Source organism: Poecilia reticulata, linkage group LG6, assembly GCF_000633615.1.
Source record: "Poecilia reticulata strain Guanapo linkage group LG6, Guppy_female_1.0+MT, whole genome shotgun sequence".
Classification (NCBI taxonomy): domain Eukaryota; kingdom Metazoa; phylum Chordata; class Actinopteri; order Cyprinodontiformes; family Poeciliidae; genus Poecilia; species Poecilia reticulata.
Genome location: NC_024336.1, coordinates 21,051,294 through 21,074,661, shown reverse-complemented (window position 1 = coordinate 21,074,661; position 23,368 = coordinate 21,051,294). Strand labels below are relative to the sequence as shown.

At 38.5% G+C, this 23,368-nt stretch overlaps 2 protein-coding genes across 2 annotated transcripts; both read right to left on the bottom strand.

Moving 5' to 3' along the window:
• Nucleotides 1–1,301: 1,301 nt before the first annotated feature.
• Nucleotides 1,302–13,285, bottom strand: LOC103466302 (carbohydrate sulfotransferase 6-like). Its single transcript, XM_008411794.1, has 2 exons — nt 12,982–13,285; nt 1,302–2,637 (listed from the first exon to the last, which is right to left on the bottom strand). The coding sequence occupies exon 2, from the start codon at nt 2,613–2,615 to the stop codon at nt 1,416–1,418; it is 1,200 nt and encodes a 399-aa protein (XP_008410016.1). The 5' UTR covers nt 2,616–2,637; nt 12,982–13,285; the 3' UTR covers nt 1,302–1,415.
• A 4,979-nt stretch (nt 13,286–18,264) lies between these two features.
• On the bottom strand, nt 18,265–22,684 carry tmem231 (transmembrane protein 231). The gene is made up of 7 exons (XM_008411793.1): nt 22,283–22,684; nt 21,285–21,451; nt 20,473–20,601; nt 20,209–20,352; nt 19,989–20,070; nt 19,788–19,893; nt 18,265–19,267 (listed from the first exon to the last, which is right to left on the bottom strand). Exons 1-7 carry the CDS (start codon nt 22,419–22,421, stop codon nt 19,105–19,107), a joined length of 930 nt encoding a protein of 309 aa, XP_008410015.1. The 5' UTR covers nt 22,422–22,684; the 3' UTR covers nt 18,265–19,104.
• Nucleotides 22,685–23,368: the final 684 nt, after the last annotated feature.

Here is a 23,368-nt window from a genome sequence, read left to right as displayed (position 1 = left end):
GGAAAACATTGAAAACAAGTGCCATTAGTTTGTCTTCAAGCTCAATTGTGACTCTTAAGGTTGTTGTGAGTGATGTTCTGTGAAATGCAATCGAGTGTAAATCCTTGCATAGCTAACCATCTATCATAGAGGTTTTCAGGAACAAGGCTACATGTCAGTAAATTCTACTGAACCCTCTGCTGAGCCTTTCACCCCACTTTCACATGCTGTACTGTCATGCAGAATAGCTGTAATTTCTCTTCAAATCTTGAAAACAGGCAGTCTGAGGTGGCAGTTTGAGCCATGCTTTAACAGCGACAGGGAGACCATTCAAGCCTGTCGCCTCTGAGAGGATCTGAAACAGGAGGCGTGATGCTCTTGCTCAGTGGTCCCCAAACTACGGCCCGTGGGCTGGATCCGGCCTGCCTCCACATTTAGTCCGGCCCCCTGAACAATACCAGAGAGCATTTAGATTTTTTTTTTTCATATACCGTATTTTCCGAACTATAAGCCGCTACTTTTTTCTTAAGCTTTGAACTTTGCAGCTTATAGCCTGGTGCGGCTTTTCTGTGAATTTTTCTTCAACCACCCGGGGGCTCTTTAGCAGGAAGTGAATCATTGGAAGTCAAAATTGGAAATAAAAGAAGAAAGCGCCSATTAAAACGGAATTAGGTTTTAATAGGGAATTGAAATTTGAGAATGTTGTTGATCAGTTAAATAGCATTGAGGGGAAAAAGAAGATTTTTTTTTTTTTTTTTTTAATAATACTGGGATCATTATGACAATTTGAGGTATAGATATTAGAATCCAGTAGATCTCAGTAGTACACCAATAATGGATGGAAGCTGCCATTGAAATCTAAAGAAGAAGAAGATGGGGGCCCATTTTCATTTAGCACATGCTAGTAACAGACACGAAGGATCAGCACTTTTACTGTTACAGTTACCGTTCGGAAACTACCGTAATCAGTTCAGTTAAATCTAAACTTGGCAACTTTTTCTTTTTCAACCATAATAAATGTGATATTCAATTGATCTGTTATGGCTCAAATTTTGGGTGTCCGCCACCTTCTGCTGCTGCTGCATCGTCGTGGAAAACCTGGAACGGCAGAGATATCTGCGACTTATAGTCCGGTGCGGCTCATATGTGTATGTTTACTGGTTTTTAAAAAAAACTTTGGGGTTGCGGCTTATAGTCCGGTGCGGTTTATAGTCCAGAAAATAGTATTTATTTCATAAATAGTGTTATTTCCTGGATTTTTTCTGTGAAGAACCCAGAGAGGGTTATTTGATTGTGCTTTCTGGAAAACAATGAATTTTTACATTTAGGCACTCCTGCAATCGTCACACTTTTTCTGTTACAAACTGACTCCGGCCCTCCACCAGAGGAGGGAAAAGTTAAGTGGCCCTCACAGGAAAAAGTTTGGGGAACCTGCTCTAGTTGCTCCCTGTGTGCTGAGATTTAGCTGAAACCCAGCTGAACTCATAAGGTTCACGTGGAACCAGCAGATCTATGTCGAGTCTCTTCTGCTCTTTTTCGCTGTCAACTGTCCGGTAGCCGAGCAGCAACATGGCCCCTTTGCACAGCTCCTGAATGCGTTTGACCTTGCTGTGTTGCAGTACGGTGCGCCACGCCTGTGACACCTCATTGGCATTCCTAGAGGTGATCTGGAAAGCCTCTTTCTTGCTGCCTTTCCCTTTTCCGTGGGTCACCTTGTAGATCCATTCCTCCATCTGACTGGTCATCTCTAAACCGACAAACTTATAAATATCATTAATCTCCTTCAGCGGGTTGCGTGCCACGTCTTCATACCGAATCATTTTGTAGCGACCTTCCAGAAACGGAGGTGGCTTCAGGATTGCCCTTTCGTTGATGCGTACGTGGCTTCTGCAGATCTCCTGCATCACTTCGTACTGGATACTGGCTGCTGGTACGTTTCTTTGCTCCAAGACGATGGCGTTGTCCACGTCAAAAGACTTGGCTGATTCCTCTCTCGACCGTATCACGGCCCGAGGGTCTCGAACGAGGTGAATGATGCGGAGGTCCAGGCTTGGGTCTTGAAAAAGGGGATAAAGTGATTCCAGCTCAAAAAAACGAGTTTCTTTTAACACCACATGGCTGTAAGTGTGGCAGGCCTTCTCCACCGTCTCCAAACCTTGAGAATCACATTTCTTTTGGCAAAGAGTCTCGTTGCTCATGTCACTACGTCGTGTGAGGGAGCATGCAGGAGGTGAGCACAGTGCCCGACTGTGGTGAAACATAAACAAAGTGGACATATTGTAGTTCTCAGGCATGTAGGAATCCATCACTGAGAAGTCACACTGGTACAAGTTCCGCATTAGATCCCTCACAGCCATTCGGAGAACTCGTGCACCAGGTTTCTCTATTTTGGTCCAAACATGCCACCCGGGCTCCATGAGGTAGAACACAGACGGGTGCTGACTGAAAACCTGACCCAGGAAGGACGAACCTGATCGCCACGACGACAGCAGCAAAACGTGAATCTTGCCTTTTTGGGGAGGCGAGTCGCAGGGGCTCAGCTGGTAGTACCAGTTGCAGAAGAGCACAACTGCTGCCCCCTGCAGGACGACCAGGAAAATCATAGTGTTGAAGTTCACTCTGCAACGGGGACTCATGACTGGAGGTCACTTTAAGCTTCTGAAACAAAGAGAGAGGAAGACAGATTTTTACAACAGCAGGTCCAAAACTCCAACATTTCTATTCATATATGTTATTCTACCTCCTTTCTCAGGTTTATGTCTGACAAGACAAAGTCCATTAAACCCTATGGATTCAGAGTCTCTTTTTAATCCTTAATTGTCAGACCCAAAACCGCTGACATGCCAGACAGGTTCCATGAGGACTAGAACTAGAAGTGAAGGTAAAAAGTGTCAGTTTTTTTGATAATAAATAACTGCATGGCTCTACAAAATAAAACCCATCATCAAAAAAAAAGTTTACAGCTACATATTATTTTAGGTTTGCAAACATTGTCTGTTAGTTTGTCATTATACAGTAACTATTTGTGTTTCAGTATTTGTGGATTCACCTATTAGTGGGTTTTTCCACTCCAAATTATTCAAAATGCTTATCAAAAAAATTTGAAAGAAAAAGCAGGTTGAGAAGCTGAAATACCTCGGCTCTATGATGCTTTACAAGCTACTGGCTGGCTAAGACAGCAAAACACCAACTCTGGAAAATCTGAAATGTCATCTAACTTCAGCAACTAACATTTCCTTGTTGAACATAAATTCTTCGGTTTGTTTTAGTTATGCAATCAACTCTCTATCTGAAGAGAAAGATGAGTGTAGAAAAATCTTTCCACTTCACACATCAGGAAAAATGTCATCCGGCATGTACCCAAAAGAATGGCTTAGCGTAACTAGTAGGACAAGACTTGAAATACCTGCTGAATTTAGAATATGAGCATTTTCCTTSAGGCTGAAAATAGATCAAGTTTCTTAAAGTTGATGTGAATTAACTCATGCCAAATTTAAGCTGTTATTTTTCATTCTTTTAAACTCTTCCAAAATGCTGCTGCCAGAGTCCTGACCAAAACCTGACCAGCCATGATGCTATACAGCTTCAACAAAACCCCTGAGCCATATGTGACGACACTGGAATAGCCAAATTTGATTTCCAAGAGGGGTGGACTGGGATAATCCAGGCCGGGAATTTGATACCATCTAAAGCCACCACCAGCGAATTAACGGAAACCACCAAGTTAAATTAAATCGTGGTTGGAACAAACAGCTGCCTGGAGACTACCACTTGACTTTGCATTGAAACAAACTGAAATGTTTCATATCATGCATTCAAGAAAAAAAAATAAATGAATGTAGAACTATCCTCAAATATAGTTTCAGTCAGGCAGAAACTACCCAAGAGTTGCATGAACGGCATGGATTGGTGTTTATTAAGTGGGACCTGTCACATAAACCACCTAACCCCGCTATGCCTCCACCTTAACAACTACTTAGGCTAGAGGGAAGACAAAACCCATAATTTCTGAAGCCTCAGCAGCAAACATGACCCCAGGTACGTTGCCAATTACAACATGCAGAGTGGGGTGTGTGTTGCAGCGACTGAACAAGGAAGATTTCGTTCTGCACAAGTTACAAAATAATGTCCTCCACTCAGTTTATGCACTACATGGAGAGTCTAAATTTATGTAATGTATTTGAATGTCATTTGTACAGCTTAGATTGTAATTATTCATTCCCCTGGTAGATTTTATCTCTGAGTTTTAGCTTCAAACTTGCTTTGCGTTACTTGTTTTTAATGAATTTCACAGTAAATATTTCAAAGTATTTATGTGTGTGTAGTGTAATTTAATATATTTTCTTCCTTAATCTTGTGTTTCCTCAAACTTTAGTAATTTTAGTCAAGTCTGAGGAAACTTTTCCAAAACTTTGAAGCACCACATGTTTGGACTTGCAATTTGTAGTTTCTTAAACAGTATTGCATGAAACCTGACACGTTAAATGCTATAATATGGGGCGTTCGGGAGCTTGACATTAAAACCAGCAGTTGCATGAAGACATGTCCACATGTTGCATCATTCCACAAGATGTTGTAAAAACGAATCCCCAAACGCTGGACATTTGCGAAATATGACAAGTTGCCTTGAGCAAACCTAAAAGGAAACAGTTTCACTCTTTGAATGTAATCTTGTGTAAAATTTGAGGCACATAGTACACTGCTTTGACTGACTATGTTTAGATGCCCTCGTAAAATGCCTGTAGCAAATCTCTCCTGACACTACTCCAGCTTTCTGATGGTGAGACTCTGATTCTAAAAATACTCGTTCTTTGGCTGATGGAATTTTTTTTGTTCACCTGCTTGACCATTTGACTACACTACATCACAAAATGAAATAATTTACATGCCATATTAGTGATCTGTTTGCATACCTTTTAGTTATTTTAGTGTAGAATGACCCTCATTAGCAACATTTAGTTGTATCGATTGTAAATCGTCTACCATGCAACCATGTAACAGGGTCACGTGCAACAATCTCAGACATAAATTATGAGTTTCACTCTTTCAGAATAAAGGCACTCGGTTGACTCCATGCTGCTCTTTCTTCATTTGCGGTTGTTGCACAACATGATAAACTGTTTATCTTACAATTGGTTTATTCAACAGTGCGTATTGTACAGTGAATCAGCTACTTTAATCACAAGCAGTTAAAAAAAAAAGCAGTTAAAAAAAAAAGCAAGTTCCTTACAGGTGAAACATTTAAGGATGACATGCACACAAACAGGAGTTTCCTGTCTGTCTCCTAAAAAGAACGTTTACCGAATTCAGCATGTTCACACAAACTCACCCCGTCACGATAATCCACTTTATTTTATATATCGTTTTAATAATGTATTTAAAATGTTATTTATAATCTTCAAACATCTTTACAGTTCAAACTTGAGAACATTTTTAAGTGTAGTATTTGCCAATATTTTCCAAAAACTACAAATTCTCTAAAATAGAGAAAGGAAAAGAAAAGATGCCAAAATCTACAGAGTGAAACAAAAAGTAAACCAGAGGAGAATGTAATCTGACTAATCAGATCTGGTCTTGACAGTCTATCATGTTAATGTTACTTCTCTGGGAATTCCCACTTTATTTGCTTTTACTTGTTGCAATGAAGGGTAAACACAGTTCAGTTATGGACAATTCGTGTTGCTAAAATGCAGTGTGACAATTTAAAGTCAAACATCATGCATAACATCAGAGATATTTAGTAAAAGCCCGTAGGGTTACTGGCATCTATCCAGCCATCATCTATATATCTTCTTATGCCGTCAGTGTTGAAGGCAGACGGAAGTCTATCTCCAAAAGTCATCGGGCAACCGTCGGAGACTGACAGCAACAGCTTGTTTTTGTTGTTATAAAGGTTTGGGAAAGTCACCAGTGTGCTACAATACATCACTACAGAGTCATTCCCAGAAGGAAGGAATCCACAAATTGTGTCCAAAACAGGTTTCGAAAGCTTACTGTAAATGTCTAATCTTTCTGATAATAGAATAATAGAACAACTTGGTAAACGCAACACTTTGTTACAAGTTTTACTTGTTTGGCACCGATTTACCAAAATATCGGTTTATATAAAATTGCTCTTGCTTGTTTCTCAGTGTTGTTCATGACATGTTGCTCAGCTCATCTATGTAACATGGCTAACAGACACACCCCTTTATGTAACTCAATACAGGCTCCAGAGTTAAACAACCTACTTTTAAAAAGTATGAAGCAATTTATATGCTCCAAAATACAACTAGACGCATCTAAAACTGAAGCCCAAAATCAAATAAGAAGAGAAATTAAAGCAACTGAACCACCAAAACTGCAGGAGTTTGAACACTGGCCAAAAACACAAAAAGTGTTTGGTGGCATATTTACAAAAAGACATTCATGAAACATTTTATAGTTCTTGAAACAATTGGTTTGTTGTTTTTTAGCTTTATGAATTCAAAAAACATGAGACGAAACTTAAATTGTAATTTTCACAGACCATCTTTAAATCGTATTAGATAATTGGAAGATTTGCACAACAGTTTCTTAACCAATCCAGAGCTTTTTCAGACAACTTGACTGACACCAGAAGAAAAGCGTGTGTCTAGGTTTGTAAGAGGAGTTACCATAAACTGGAATGTCTAATTCCTGAACAAAGGAATGACTGTAAAAGTTCACAACGTACCCAAGGACAAAACTATGTCCTACTTCTGACATGGTTTGCTGCACAATGACTCTTATCTACATTGGCTTATTTACAAGCGTCACTGCTCTTGAAGACCATGTTTTAACACTTATTCATTCCTTGCCTCGGCTGAATGGTTCTTATAGCAGAACTGCGTTGAAGTGCTTTACTGCCTGAAACCCAATTTCGTCCTCAAAAAATGGGCGAAACCTTGACTGGTCCTCAAATAATTTATAGTTTGAAAACCTACCAAAAACATTTCTATGGTGAACTCCTTCAGTTAATGTAAAAGACTGATGAATTCCCAAAGAATGCAAAATAATTTCATTCACTTTGGTCAATTTCAAGCTTAGGTGATCATACAACGCTGCCACCTGCTGATTATATTTGGTAAGTGTGACATTATGCATTTTCCAGGCATATGGAGCCATTTATAGCACAACCAAGCAATAATGTTGTTATGAACATGCTGTACATATCAAACATAACTTTTCTGTGATAAAGCAGGAAATTACATAAAAGTCTAAACAGATGATATGTGGATTCGGGTGGGCTCTGGAGAGAGACACATTCTGCTGACACTAGGAGGCAGCAGAAAAGGAGAATCATTTACTTATTTATTTACAGATAGATCCCTCTCTACTGTTGTACAACAGGCTACCAACATCTCTGCACACCCCACACTTCCTGGACACATACTGTTTTACCTCTGGGTTGGTGCTGTGGAGCTGTGGAGCCAGGCCGTCTCTGTGGTGAAAACAACCAACACCTTACAGCCAGTATAATCAGCTATTCTGCTGCAAAACAATTCACTTATTTGTACCATTTTAACCTGTATTTTTAAAGGAAATTATACAAATATAATAATTACATATTGTTTATTTAGTTGGGGCTTTTTTTATATCTAATGTTTATACACCTTAAGCGGGTGAAACCACAGTTGAATTCTCTGTGCAATGAGTGGTGCCAAAAGAGAGGAAATAAAGTTGCATAAACTATAATCAAATGTAGATTTTTCTAACAACGCTGAACTCCTGTTGAATCAGATCAAAGTACAATTTGACACTTCCTACTACTCGACAAATTGAACATTTATTCAAAACAAGTACATTTTCACTTACTAAAGTTACTTGGTCTGTTTTTTTTTTAAACATTTGAAATAATTTGAATATTGTACTCGACTGCAATGTTTGATCAATTGGAATAAATGTAACTGACTTTGAATATGTTCTTATGATTGAATTGAATTTACTTTTTTTAGTACCAATCTGTCAGTGTGATAAGGACAACAACTGTTTATACTGTGTAGCTGGCGTCTAAAAAACAAAACTTTAAGAGACATTCAGAAGGATTCTCTACTTGTTCCTGCTACTACGTGGACTGATGCTGTTGCAAACCTTGTCCAGTGTTTTACTTTGCTTGAAGCTATGCCCCTGTGGTGCTCAAATGAAATGTTGGGTCAGCTGCATTCTGCCTCCCTGAGTTTTTAATGACCTGGAATCATGTGCTCTGTGGGAAGTCTGAGCTGATTTGTTACAGCTCTTTGCATAATTAACTGCTTATTCAAAAACCAAAAATATTCAGTGTTGAAAACTTATCAAAAAGATTTACCAGCATAATTAAAGCTGCACGGAGAATTTTTAATTTTTAAAATTATGACAGTGGTTGTGAAGAAGCCGTTGTGCAAAGGAGATTTTTTTATTTTACTTACCAGAACATAAAAACTAAGTATGACATCATTCCTCTTTACTAGAACCAAATGTTGGAGACTTAAGTGAACACAAACAAACCAAACTCAAAGCAAATGACTGATAAGACTACGCAACAATGCCAAAGGGCTTATCTGTTGGGGTTTTTTCATACTGCACTGTATAAACACTCCAGCCAACAAAAACAGTGCAGGATATTTTGGCTGAGTCACAAACAGTGAGAAATCTTAACACCAAAGTCTCTTTAAGGCCTGCACTGCATCCCATTGTTGGAGATTAGCTGAGTGGGTTTGTGTCATGTCTGACCAGACCCCCTTACAGCGGATTTTCCTGTGTTCTGAAACTTAAAACTTACTAGTCAGAAGCTAATGTCTCTGCATATATAAACAGTCCTAAGGTTTTATATTTCAGAAGTTAAATAAAATAATTAAAAGGAACAAATCGCTGACCCCGCCTCTAAGATTTACACACAAAAAATAAGTCATTATTCCCCACGCTATGAAAACCATTACCATTTTCAGTTTTACTGTTAATTTCTTAAAGTTTAAAAGTACCTCAAACAACAACTGGCAGAAGCAACAAACCAGGCAGACATTCGCAGATGCTACGTTCTCCCATAATTTAATCCAATGGCAATTTTTAGTTGCCATTGGATTAAATGATTGGAAATCGTCTTCAAAAATATTTTAAAACAGCAGAACAAAAGTTGACTCAACTACTGTCCGGAGCCTTCATGTGTGGAGTTTGTATGCTGTTCACATGCATGAGTGAGTTTTCTCCGGCTACCTCCCACAGTCAAAATAAGTCACTTGTAGGTTAACCAGAGATTCAAAATTGCCTGTAGGCAAGCATGAGTGTTTGCATGCATGTGACCTGCACCTGTACGCTGCTCTTTTGGTCAGAGACTGCTAGAAATGGGCAGCATTTCTATAAAGTTTAGGTGGGTATAGAGAAGATATGGACAGTTAAAACATTTTAGCAAAATTCATTTAAAAACTGTAACACTGAAAAAGTTTGGTTTTGAGTGCAGGTCCTCTGTCATTTTGGAGGATGGAGGACTTGATTAGTGATTTTAGTTAAAACTAAGTTGTCATAGAACATTTTTTATTTTAAATAAAGAGCAAAGTTAATATGGCTCAGCATTTCACTGGTTCTCTTTCTACATTTTTCCCCCACACAGTTAATTTGATGTAAGTCAATTTTTCCACCTCTTATATTCTCCTTTGTCCAGTTATCCTTTTTTATTTTAAGAAAACAGTAACACAATGCAAAAATATACTCGTTTACTGCCAAATACACAGGAACAAATGATTAAACTTGATAACTCCCTATTAAACTTCAATTTAAATTGGCTAATCCACAACCTCCACATGAATGACACATAGGGTCCTAATAAGCTGATTGTCATCTCATGCACTATGTAAATATTACCTCTCTGTCTTCTACTTATGGGTTTATTATGAGTTATGTCTGTAAAAGTCAAACCGAGACAAAAATAATTTCTCAAAAATGTATTCTTCTAATGTTTTCAGCTACAGTCACATCATTTTTTATCTTAGAGCTTCAGTTAATTTATTGTTGAGTTGAACTTTTCATCTCTGTCAGATTGTTGCAGATTACTTCACCAGCTAAATTAGGCCTGATCTTAAAATATCAGCAACATCCTAACTTAGAGCAGAAATATTCTGCAACAACAAAATGAACACAGTCTGTATTCCAAGAGTCCTGGGCCATCCTACGTATCAGGTGTGGTTTATTCATAAATATGCTTGCAGACAAGAACAATGTCTTCAACAAATGGCCCACTTTCAACAACAAAAACTTAGTTACTCTGCACATCTAAAAACAAAATGAAATAAAACCAAAGAGCTCTACTGTTATTTTACCTGTAGCAAAGAGGGTTTTAGTATTTCACCTGAACATCAACTTTGACTTAATCTGTTCGATTCATTTATTGGCAGGAGAAAGCTAAAATATAATTTTTTTTCCCTAACAATGAGTGTGAACTATCTTGTATTTTAACCGTTGAGAGTGACTCAGCCAGAGTGCTGACTTGAAGCTGATAAGACAGGAGGGAGCAGAAGTTAGGGTGGAGAAAACGAGGTCAACAGCCCCAAAGACCTGGAGCAAATCACCAAAGAAAAATCATCAAAGTACCAGCAGGAACATGCAGAAAGCTTTTCAGGAATTTCAGAAGCATTTCATTGCTGTAATACAAAAATTTTTCCATTAATCTGTGTGGAAGTAATTTTCAATGCTAACCTTATTTTGTTAAAATGTAAATAATCAGAAAATGTATTTCTGAGTATTTAGAAACAACAAACTTCCTGTTTGAAAGTTGCCTGTTTCATTTCCATAGAATAAAATTTCTTGATTGAATTTAAATAATTTTAATCATAGATAATAATTTGGGGTTTAACTGTTTGTTTGTTTGTTTGTTTTTAGCTACAATAGCCATCCAAACCTTCACAGAGCGTCAAAAATGGTTTGATCTGTTGCCAGTTTGAGACGACATTATTTATATTACCTTAATAAGATTTTAGTCTGATAACATCAAGATATTCCTCAATAAAGACAACTAAAACGCTGCTTTGGGCTTCCACGCCAGCAGTGGAACCCCCAAGAACTCTTCACTCATCTCAAAAAGTTTTTTTTTCTGTCCTCTGATTGATCCAGGTCAACAACTTAGGTAAGGGCATCATCTGATGTTTGCAGAAATTTGACTGTTGTAGAAGAAAGTTTTTCCCTCTTGCTTTCAATGAAGGCGGATGAGTTTTTCCTCTGGTCCGTCCATTGCCTGCCCTGCTTGCTCTGTTTTTGTCCCATTTTTTCTCTATTTTTGGAGTCTTTCTTTGCACATCCTCAAAATCTACAAATTATGGATCTGGTCAACCGGACTCTCAATGCAATTGATCAAATTTTATCGACGTGAAAACTGGACATAGGAGAGCCCTCTTGTCCTGATTGGGAACTGAGTTGCAACGGTGAGACTTTATGGGAGATTGAAATTTATAATCTACTTGACCTAAGACATTCTGTATCTGAACTGGCTTTTACTGTGTGGCCTTGGAAGGGCTGCATATCTCCAATCTCCTTGAAGATATGTAAACATAACCCTCCTTCCCATCTCACCCCCTTCTGTTATCCATGCAGCTGCAGAGCTGAGCACTTAAAAGGACATTCCTTGATAACTTCATATCAGACTTCTACCTTGAGACTGAGCAACGTGGTTTCATGGCCCTGTGATGTCACCGCCTTCACTCATGTCTTTCTTTTTGTCCTTTGTTTTGTCTGAATGTTGCCATGTGCCTTAATGTGTCCTTTCCTTTTTTTATTTCATTCCCCTTTATTATTATTTAGAAACTGTAGAGTACTCATTATTCAGACCAATATTATATTTCTTAGATTCATTTTTAGATTATTAAGCAGAGAGACTCCTATTAATGCTAACAGAATTAGATTTAGAACAAACTTAGAATCCAGAAAAAAAAATCTTTCAGAACAGGAACATTTAGTTTTTATTATTACTTAGAAATTGTGGAGTACTCGTTACTTTTGGGTCCAAAATTATAGTCTTTATTTGGTCATGCAAATAAGTGTAAGGAAACGGTAAGGAAAAGAAACTCTGCACTATAAAAGAACCGTTCCTTAGATCAAACATGAAATTGAATAATAAACTGTAAGAGATAAGAAATTGCTGTAAACTTCAAATAAGATATATGGACACGCGTTTTTTGTTTGTTTTTAAAAACACTCAAATTTCCTTTTCCACAACTTAGGGCCCCAGTAAAAAAGGACTCCTCAATGTATGTTCACACCAAGCACCAGAAGAAGACTGTCCCACAATACTTGCTGAGATTATTTTGAGTTTTAGATAGCAGTAAAGAGCATCTTAAATCAATTTAATGTAAAGACTTTAAAAACAGTATGATGTGAGCTTGCTTTCTGGTCCACTTCTGCAGTTTTGGAGCGAGTTCGGAAGTGGAACTAAGGTTATTTTAGGAGAACCAGAAAGCAGGACATTACAATATCTGTTCTACAAGCTATAAAAGATGAACTACATTCTCTACATTGAACTAAGAGAGAAACTGTGTCAGTTCTTAAAGTGATAATGTATTTTTGTCACATATAATGTGGTTTGTTTCAAGTTTGATTCAGGAGTTATTGGGCTGAGCTGAATAAATCGTTGCCAGTGTTTGAAGCAGGGCTGTGAGTTTGTCTGTGCCAATAACTAAAACCGATTCTGATTTAGCTAAAGGAAACTCAGAGCCATCTATAACTTAACATCCCGATTTGGTAACACAATCTACAGGGTCACAAATGTCTCTGTATCCCCTCACTAGTCCGACACACTCGAGCCCATTTGTGTGCAATTTTCAGCTTATAATGCAATCTGGACTTATTAGGTTAAACGTAAAGAAATATGCAAGTTTTTTTTCTGTCAGTTTCTGTTAAAGATGAATAACTTATAACCAATTAAGCTTGTTTCCTCGTCTGCAATGAACCAAATCAACGGACGAAGTGAGGACAGGAAGAAGTGGGCAAAGTTGATTTATTCAAACTCATTTGGAACAAAATGAACAGAAAAACAAATCCTACCTTTAACTATTTTTTCGTCGTTTCGCTGTCTTCCAGCGGGGAGTCGTCGTTCGGTCCACCGTGTCCCTAAATCCCGCGGTACTCCCCGCCGCTCTCCGCTACAGAAGACGGACAAATGACTCCCGCGGCCCGATTGGGTACAGAGCGGAGCTTTCTGAGACGTGTCCGGTTGCTCTGTCGTGCTGAACTGGATGGGCAGTGGGCTGGGCGGAGGCTGGTGGGTGGGAGAAACAGGCGGGTCCCTGAGGCAGGGAAAACTGTCCCTAAGCCGGGGTACAACACGCAGGTAAGAAAGCCGACAACCTCCAACAGCTTTGAAAGCTAACGTCTAGTGGCTTCGGCGTTGCTAAGCAACCTTAAAACCTGGCTTCCAGGATTTGCTAAAGAGCCTCATAACCTGGGCTGAGACTCTGCGCACCAAAAGCCCTGTTGCTATTTTGTATTTTAGGTTAGAAAAAACAATATTTGTCTCTTCTTAAAAAGTGTTCGAGGCCAAATGTTCCAAAAACAACGGGAAGTTGTCCAATAATTACAAGTGCTGTACAGCCTGTTGTTTTAAAATGCTTTACAAATAAAATTGGCACTGACAGGTGTTATGATACTACATATTGAAAAAGCAAACTAGTTCCTTTTAGCACAAGGACGGAGAGTAATTTCTAAAGAAGCCCGCTATTCACAGAGTGCCGGATTCTGGAAAGTTTAGTGTTGCTTTGAAGCATAAGACTATATTGATCCCACAACAGAAACAGGCAAAACAGCCTGTTTCTGTTATTATATTATTATTTTATTTTTTAAAATAAAATAAAAATAATAATAATAATAGAGGATGATAGAAATTAGAGTGCTAAAATGATTAAATAATAGTAAAGTATTTGTTATGCAATGTGTGTACAATATGATGTACTGCACTACTGTCATGGTTGAGTGATCAGAGGTGAGATTTAATTGGCAGCAGCAGGGATAGAAAATGCCAGAAGTGTTTACAACTTACCTGACAACTTTAATATGTTGATGTCTTAAAGTTATTTGCTTTTATGTGGTTACAGTTAAAACAATCATCTACTGCACAGGTGTCAACTCCACTGCCATGCAACTTTTAGATGTCACTCTGCTGCACCACACCCCGAATAGAATAATTAGGTCATTAGCAAGGCTCTGGAGAACTTGTCTACATAAGAAGGAGGTTATTAACCCATTTCATTCCAGTGTCGTGTACCTGTAGCACATCTAAAAACTGCAGCACAGCGGCCCTTGAGGACTGGAGTTTGACGCCCCTGATCTGCTGAATTGCTGAACGGTTAATCATTTTCTATTCACCTTGTTACAGAGGGAATGCTAGGAAGACGCCTTCTAATTTAGTGGAAGACAACTCCAAGTACCCACAATAAATTAATTAAAGCCCATTTCCTGTAGTATTGCTTAACACCATATGCGTTTTCACTAGAATGAACAATTAAAAATCTGAAATACATATGTAACAGTGACTCACCGTTGCAGTGTATTTGTGTCAGCTTCTTCACTTCATCATTTCTCTTTCTTATTTGTTTTCACGGTCAGTTACTACCTATTCATCAGCAGGCAGGAAAGCAGATAATATATTTCACCTCCACTCAATAGCAAAAGAAGGCCAAACGCTTCTAGTTACATATAGGTAACACCCAAAGAAGTTCACATTCACTGTTGCTACAAGATCGTTTACCTTGTAGCATTTTTCCAATTACTTGATTTAGGAAATACATTTAGTATCTGAAAGTATCTCTGTAAATAAACTCAAAGAAGGCTAGACTGATCACATGATTCCCTTTCCCAGTATACCCTAGGACAGAGTAATAGGATGCATCTGGTTCCTGTACACAGCAAGCTCATATCCTGTCCTTCATCTCTCTGCTTCCAAACGCGAGCCACTCTGCATTTAGATGGGACGGTGGCTTTATTCTGAAGCGCTAGTCTGGAATCAGTTTGAAAAGGTCACGCCAACATGTAAGACCAAAAAAAACCAAACAAAAAAACAGACGGCACTCTGTCATGCCAACAGGAGATACAGAGCAGCATGGCTATCGGGAATCCATTCATTATTTCCTTCGTTATTCAAGAATGTCCACTGCAATAGGTTATTTTTTAAGTTATAAGCTGTGGTGATTCCAGCACACATGATTTAAATTGCATTACCTCCTCAGGATGCCCTGAGAAGATTGTTCTGTTACGTTTTTAATTAGAAGTCGACAGATTTCACTTGGAAGCTAAACACAAAGATCTTAGCAACATTAACACAAGCAAACAAATAATAATTGAGAGAAGTTTGTGGGTTTCTATTCATGGCTACCTCACAGTGGCACAACAACAAAAAAACTGTTGGCAAAAGTCTGAGGATTTGTTTCTCGTTCAAACTTTCAAATAACAGCTTCTTTCAGTGAGCGTGTTTCTACTACTACCATTAGCTGCATTTCCATCGACCATATAATTGCGCAATTTGACATTTAGAAAATAAATTTGCTTAATAGAAAATTCTTTTCAATAAAGAGTTTTGGCACTAGGATAAGATGGTGTTTTAGCCGTATCAACTTTGCAGTGGAGACACTTTTCGCATCACGCGAGTCACGTGATCAACAACCGGATGTTGCCACTAGCGCAAACCACGAAGAAAAAGACAACAGGAAGTAGCTGGAGGATGAAGGTGTTTTTTAATGACTTATGTGAACAAACTTATTCATGTGTGATTTTAACTGTGTTTTTTCAGCATTAGCAGAATATTGAGAAAGGTTGGCGCACATTTGAAATGGAGGTGCACCTATTGTTTTTAGCTAATATTGCTAGCAGTAATTAGGCAAATCTCACTGTTGGTTTCAAACCTTGAACTGGAGCATGGCTCAGGTGGATTAGATTCGACTCCCAAAGCCCATTCCTGAATTTAGATGTGGAAAAGAACTTTAACCGAAAACGCTTCTTGTTTCTCTGTCGTCCGTTTCAGCTTATATTGGGGTCTCTCAAATTTTCTATGTTCCACCTGTTCTATGTTACTTTACTTTGTTCCTTTTTGTTTATGTCCCGTAAGCAAATATTTAGTGTCAACATTTCTTCTAATCACCACTAAAAAGCAGCCCAAATCCAACCATTGGTACTAACTTCACAGCATAGTGAAGTTTGTAACAAATAACAAGGAACTACCTCAAATCAGGTGGGCTCTCGTGCTCTCATCATCAATTTTCCAATAAACCAACATCAGCACTTTCTGTGAATGGCTGTACTGGAAGGAGCTAGCAGCAATGAATGCTAAGTAGGACAAGGCTCTATTACATGCAAACAGTACTTCCCTATTCACATGAGTAGATAATGGCCTCCTAGCATCCTCATCTGACTTGAATTATTCTGAAGACCTCAGCAGCAACAAGGAAAGTGCAAGAGGGTGTAACAGTTACGCAATTCTCCGCTTGGCACTAACCAGTGGAATAAGTCATTTATATGAGCTAATTCAGAGGGATGGGCTCAGAGCCACGGACACAACCAAAACAAACAAAGCAGATCCTGGCAAACTTTTCCTGGGGCAGACTGGCTGCGGGAAGAAGCTAAATGAAAAGACGCCCCTCTGAAAGCACAGCTGACCAGAAAAACGGATCTTTCTAATGTTGGGTTTCATCGAGGTGTTAATGGGTCTCAACTTTCAGGAACTGATGGCACTTTTTGTGAAAATAAAGTGAAATTACTTGGAAGATAAACACAAAAATCTTAGCAACATCAAGTGTACGAAACACATTTGCTGATTTAAGTAATATTCTGTATTTCCTTACAGAAACTGTTACTGTTCCCTGCATGTTTAAATTGCATCTTCGGTTCTTCCCAAAAATGTTCGCTTTATTGTGTAAAAGGAAAAATAAAAACTTTGTTTACAACATCTCAGCAATAAAAAGTTAAAGTCTTGTCAATTTAAAACTTTATTCTTAACCAGATGTATTGTTGACAGGCTCCATATTACTGCAATAATTCAGAAAGCTAATTCAGAACATTGTTGTTTCTTTGAATTTTTAGAGAAGGGCGTATTTCTACCACTTAAGTTCTAAAAGCTATTGATATCAAGAATTCAATTTGGGCTCACAAAAGACTAATGTAGATTTCTCCAAGCTTCTACTGTTTAAAATCTAAACTCATAACAACAGGAATAACTCAGTGGTGAACATTGGAGGTAAGGGCGATGCACATTTAAATTAGTGCAGACAAGGCTGAAGTGTTTTGGAATGACAGCAACTCTAACAAAGTGCTAAGCCTCATAAAATCACAGCAGTTTTTCAGTCAGGCCTTTGAGGAGTTTTAGTATTCATTTCACCACAGATTGTGGTAACTATGTTGTTCTTGGCACTTTCGGACTTGACAGTCACATGCGATACAGTGGACTACGGAGTTGTAATCTCTCGCTTACAGCAGTGGGAGGGTGCGAGAGGCATTGCTCTGGATGGGTTCAGGTCCCAATTGTCTGGGCGTACATTCTGTGTTAGCTTTGGTAGATCTGCATCCTCACGGGTCTTCCTTTTGGAGTTCATCAGGGCTCAGTCTTAGGTCCCTGTTTTTTCCTTCTCTTCTCTACCTGCTTCCTCTCTGCTCCATTTTTAGGTAGAATGGTATACACTTGCACCATTCTACCTAAAAATGGCAGAATGGTGCATTTTTAGGTAGAATGGTGCAATGGTGCAAGAATGTTTGCACATCATCCACATCCTTATGTGGATGATGTGCAAAGTTACCTGCCTCAGCAGAAAGGACGCCTCTTTGGTTTACTGGACTGCCTTGACAAGATCTGGGTTTGGACGTCCTTAGACATTTTGAGTTTCAATGAAAAGAAAACTGAGGTTACGGTTCTTGGCAGCCCCTCCACCTGCACCTCCCTTGATCTTAGTTCCCTTGCAGACTTTATAAAGGCAACTATTACAGATAATGTTCATCCTCGAGATGCAATCCACACAACCTGCTATTAGAAAAGCAAAAGACGAGATGAATGGATGGAAGGAAGAAAGGAAGGAAGTGTGAGGTGAAGACAAAACGAGCAAAAGTTGCAAATACTTATGGAAACGAAATATTAAATTTAACAGTTTAAAAAATAAGGCATCTTGTCAATATTAAATGATTGTTTAAAGAATTACAAGAAAAAATATCACTATCCTTTATGAGGTTATCTGAAAAAATAACTCTTAATAATCTAACTTTTAAACACAGAGTTTCATGCAAATATACAAAAAATGTTTTTGAATTACTGAGAAAAGACAAAGAAAGAACGCCATCGGTCCACCAAAGCTATACTGTACAAAATAATGTTTTTTATTTATGTCACAAACTGTTTTAAAGTGTATAACATTCAAGTTGCAAAAATATAGACGATTCACAAAATCTTTACATTTCAAACGCTATAAAACAGCAGAAAAAGAAGAATAATTATCTTCTAGGAAAAAGGTTTATTAGGTTACTACACAGAAAAGCTATAGAACACTATAAGACAACAAATGTGCTTTCCTTGTAAGTTTTCCTTTACAAAGAAAAGTCTAATCAGCTGTCTGATCCATCAGCACAAACAGAAACAACTTTCTGTCCTGCGGTGAGTCCATAAGTTTTAGATTCTGAAATGAATCTAAGGGGTATTCAGTGGGAGTCAGCTGTGTCGTACATTGCTGTTACAGGAAAAAAGCCTTTCAGGATGTTTATACTGACCTCACAGATGCAGTAATAAATTAAACTGTGCAGGGAAATGTGTACTTTAAATTTATGACTGTTAAAAGTCGTGTCTCTTGACTCTTGACAAGCGACACCTACTTAAGTCTTAAATGTGTGATATCGGAGAAGTGTTGCCCAGACACAGCAGTTTGAGAAGCACAAGTATGTAAAATCAATTCCTCTTTTCAGTTCTGGTCTCACCACATGTTATTCTTGGTGTCATATTCATTCTCACTAATGAAAACCTTCTTTATTTGTCTGTGTGTTCTTGTGACAGTGCTATAAAAAGTCCTGAACGGATCAACTCTCTCATTTAACATTTAGTTAGATTATGAAGTTAAAAAAACAATATCAAAAATATGGAGCTATTTGAGAAAATGTGCTGATTTCAGATAGTCTACACATGTAGAAAACATATTACCCCCTGTATCAGGAAAAGTGAGGTTTTCCCACAGGGATGGGTACGGTTCTGATGACCTGGTTCTGGAAAACGAATCTCTGGATGCGTTCAAAGACCCAAATGAAGATCAGGAGGACGCTGACATACTGGATCCAGGCAAACTTGATGGTTTCCCAAAAGCCGGGCCGGTAGGTGGAGGGAGGCAGTTAAGGCGCAAATGTAGCTCTGTCAGCAGAATCTTTATTTGGCTTTCGATATGTTCTTTAGTACAGATTCCCATAATGCCTCAGTGTTTCTGACTCACCTGGTCTGAACTAGGTCAGAACAAGTTAATGTTTACAAATATTTACACATCTCATTACCGTTTTTAGGGAATATTTCTGTATTAAACTTGTTGCTTTTCAGCAGTTCTTACATAACTGTGTAAAATGTTCGTATCCAGTGCAAATAAGTAAAAATAAATCAAATGATGGGGAGTTTTAATTGTGTAACTTGTGTCACATTCTTTTTTTTCTTAATCATGCCTTTTTTCTGTTTTATGGCATTTTAAATGATCAGAGCTGGAATTTCTTAATGAAAATAAACTGGGAACATTTTTGGAAATGGGACAGTCACTAGCCTAAACTTACTACTTATTTGTCTAACGTCACATTTTATACTCCCAAAAATAAAGTACAGGTCCGATCCCGTCTCTGTTCTTGTTAAAGGATATCTGATGATCTCCAAGGGATAACGGATTTCAGCATTCAGCTCAAAGGGGGAGCCATCAGCTCGACCCACGGTCCAGACCAGCACTGGACCGGACAGCACCGTCGACACTAAAGGTCAGAGAACGCAGCGAAGAAAATTATACGTTTCAATCCCAGTGCGGAGAGACGGCAAGCAAACAAAATGACTCCCTTTGCCAACTTACAGTTTCTCTCCTGGTAGCGCCTCATGATGTTGATCAGGTCGTATGAACTTGCGAAAAGGCTGGCGCCGTCGATCACTGAGACCTTCGCAACAAAACAGGAGACTGGATGACACCTGAGAGCTCGATTCTGAACAAGTGCAGAATGTGGCTGACGCACTAAATATTAGTTTGAAGGGAGATGGCATGGGAGATGTGTGTAAGTGTGTGCGTGGTCTCTTACGTTGTATGTGTTGTGGAGCCCCCGGTGAGGTAGGGGAATCCTCTGCTGCAGCCTCAGGTCTCCACTGATGAACATCTTTGCTCCGGGCACAGGAGACGAGTGCTGCACAAACGCAAGGCTCTGCATCACTACAGTGGACTTCCGCTGGAGAAAAAAAGGGGTAATGTAAGAATAATCTCTTTGTGGCTGGATGGTTTACGATTATTTACTACATATTAGGTAAAAAAAAAAAAAAAAGATGCTATTTACATAAAGAATACGTACAAAGAGTTGGTAGCTGAAGGTGAGCAGCAGCTGAATACTGTATACATGCTCATCAGACTTCAGAGGAAGCTGCAGCTGAAATGTCAAGAGGTCCAACTTCCCATCTTGGTTCTGGTCCTCTTCTCTCACCTGTGATGCAGATACATAAAGAAATAGAAGAAAGAGCGTTTGTCTTAGACTGTTACAGTTTCCTAACCTGAACACGATAAGACGGAGACTGAAGAAGGGATGTAATTTTAAACACTGTCTAATGTCAAGAAGGGCAGCAGGTAAGCCACTTGTTTCAAAGAAAAGCATATATTCTGCACAGAGCACTAGAAGAGGACCGGAATAGAGTCATTTTCTCTGAAGAAACCTTGTCTGTCTGGAATGTCTGAAAAAGAAAGTCTCTCTGGACATGCCAAGTAGATAGTAAACATCACTCCTCCTCCAAAAAAGTGGACTAACTCAGTTTTTTTATAGAAACCCAGCAGTGAATAAAGAAAACATTCTCTAAAAGCAACTTTGGTCAATGGTAAAAAGCAATTTGGTGAACTCATCAGATCTAGATCTAAACCCGTCTTGAATGGAAACTAAGTAGTGATGGAGCAACACTCGATGAAGATGGTGCAAAAGTGACTTTCAGGGGTATTAAAAAACAAAAGCAGACACTCAAATTATTGAAGCTTTGCACTTGGCTGATGCCTCTCTTTTTTAATGTCATAAAATTGCTACTAAACTTTAGTGTACAACAGAAACATTGCACAGGAAGAGATCACACTGCATCCTTTATAAAAGCTGTTGATGTGATATTATCAGTGTTTTGTTCTTACAGAGACGGCGGGAATCCTTAGATTGGTCCCAAGCATGTTGTTGAGATGAGGAAATGTGCTCCAGGCAACGTAGTCTCCCTGTAAACTAGTGGCTGCGAACAGCAGGGTTTGGTACTGGAATCTCACCACTGGCTGTTCTTCATAAGTTTTTCTCTTAATCCAGAAACCTGAAATAGAAACAACAGCTGAGAACTGAAAATGCATTGTCCAGCTGTACATTTCACTACAATTCAAACATTTATTTTATAATAATATTTTATAATTTGCGCTTCATATGTACACTCTACAAGAACCTTAGAAGATGTAGAGTCTGCAAATTCACCAAGTTATATCCAAGACTTTTCAATAAACAGATAAAATCTACATTTAAGTGGTATTTATAATCGGTTTTACAGTCATTCTGAGGCATGACATTAAAAAACTTGACCTAAAAATCTACAAATTGCAGAGTGTCTTCGTTTATTAAACAAAATTGAAGCAAAAATAGGTAAACTGCAAGAAACACCTGAGTGCATCTCATGATGCCACACTTACAGCCATCTAATGCTCAGTAAAATGTCGTTACACTCTTATTTAACTTTTCTCCAATTCATTGAGGTTTCTTTCACATTCTTTTCAGATTGTTTGAACTTTGACTAGGCCACTAGAAATGTCTTAATTTCGTTTTTCAGCGATTGTGTTGTGGATTTGCTCCTGTTTTTAGTATAATTGTTCTCAGTTTAACAAGATTTAGCTGTCACAACGAGTGACTACTGAGGTGATAGTTATGTGTGTGTGTGTGTTAGTTTTTATTCTGCCAAAAACCTTTAGTTTGATGAAGTAGTCTTAAAGTTGTCACATGCAACTTTGCAAATCCATGTTATGCTCCCTTATAATAGGGGTTTGCAACTCCAGTTCTCGACCTAAACCATTTTTTGCCGTTGTTCCCAGCTGTTAAGAGTATTATCAGCGAATTAACACATAGGGACTAGAGCAACATAAAAAAAACACCACTGTACCTTGGCTTCTGTAAGCGACCAACAGAGGCGCGATGTATGTGAGGCACAGAACAACCACCAGGAACAGGGTGGCCTTTGTACAAACGCTGGTTCGGTACCGGACCAGAGACGGATGAGAGTACACTTCATAGAAAGCCATCGGGGATGCAAAAGCTAGCGAAGATGCTAACCGAATGATCTAAAGTGAGCAAACATTCACACAAAACAAATTGAGGTGAATAACATATTGCTCCCGTTAGGTAACGTCCATCTAGCTGTCTCCAACGTCGACTTTACGTGCGTAATATTGACAAAATGTGGCGTTTACAGATGCTAGCTGTGCTAGCTTTCTTCTAGAGTTTTAGCAGCCACCGCGCCATGTCTAGCGTCAAACGGTTTCCATGGCTGCCACTTTTAGCAGCCAGGGTGCGTTCAAGTACCGTTGGAGCTTATTTTAAAATAATCTACACATATGTTGAAAAGAGTAAAACTTTATATTGGAAAGTACTTGTAGCACAATTTTCATAGGATATCATGGGATGTTATTTTATTTACGTATTTATTTATTGCTGTTTGTCTTACTATAATATCTACAAATGTAAGTTTATTTTTGATTGTTCTCCATGTTTGATATTTGCTTGTTTCTTCAACATTGTATGGCGTTACATCTTAGGCAAACGGTATAGTGGGTCACTGTCAGGGCAGATTTGCTTACAAAGCTGGAATATTTGATTTATTTTACCAATTCCTTCATTACGAGAAACCATATTAGATTTGTTACACAGAGAGTGACACTTCAAATGCGTCTTTTGCTTAATTTAGGTTATAAATGACGATCCAAAAACCCTAAAACTAATAACAACCTCAGAAAATTTGAGTACATGATTGCCAACAGATTTTTCCACTTGCTAAAGAAAATCGTCATGTATGGACTTTGTCAGGGCTTCTTTTGCATGAATGACTACCCAAACACAGCATGTCATGGAGGCGGTGAGCCTATTCAAAGCCTGCGCATCTTTATTAGCATCCTTCAGCTTACATGCATCATTGGCTCTGGCTTCTCGTCTTTTTCTTAACAATAATTTATAGATTCACAGTGGGATTAAA

Coding starts and splice junctions, on each gene's coding strand:
- tmem231 (XM_008411793.1), bottom strand. CDS start 22,421: ATGGCTTTCTATGAAGTGTACTCTCATCCGTCTCTGGTCCGGTACCGA. Junction 21,452..22,282: donor GGTCGCTTACAGAAGCCAAG/GTACAGTGGTGT, acceptor TTTCTATTTCAG/GTTTCTGGATTAAGAGAAAA. Junction 19,268..19,787: donor TATCCCTTGGAGATCATCAG/ATATCCTTTAAC, acceptor GCCTCCCTCCAC/CTACCGGCCCGGCTTTTGGG.
- LOC103466302 (XM_008411794.1), bottom strand. CDS start 2,615: ATGAGTCCCCGTTGCAGAGTGAACTTCAACACTATGATTTTCCTGGTC.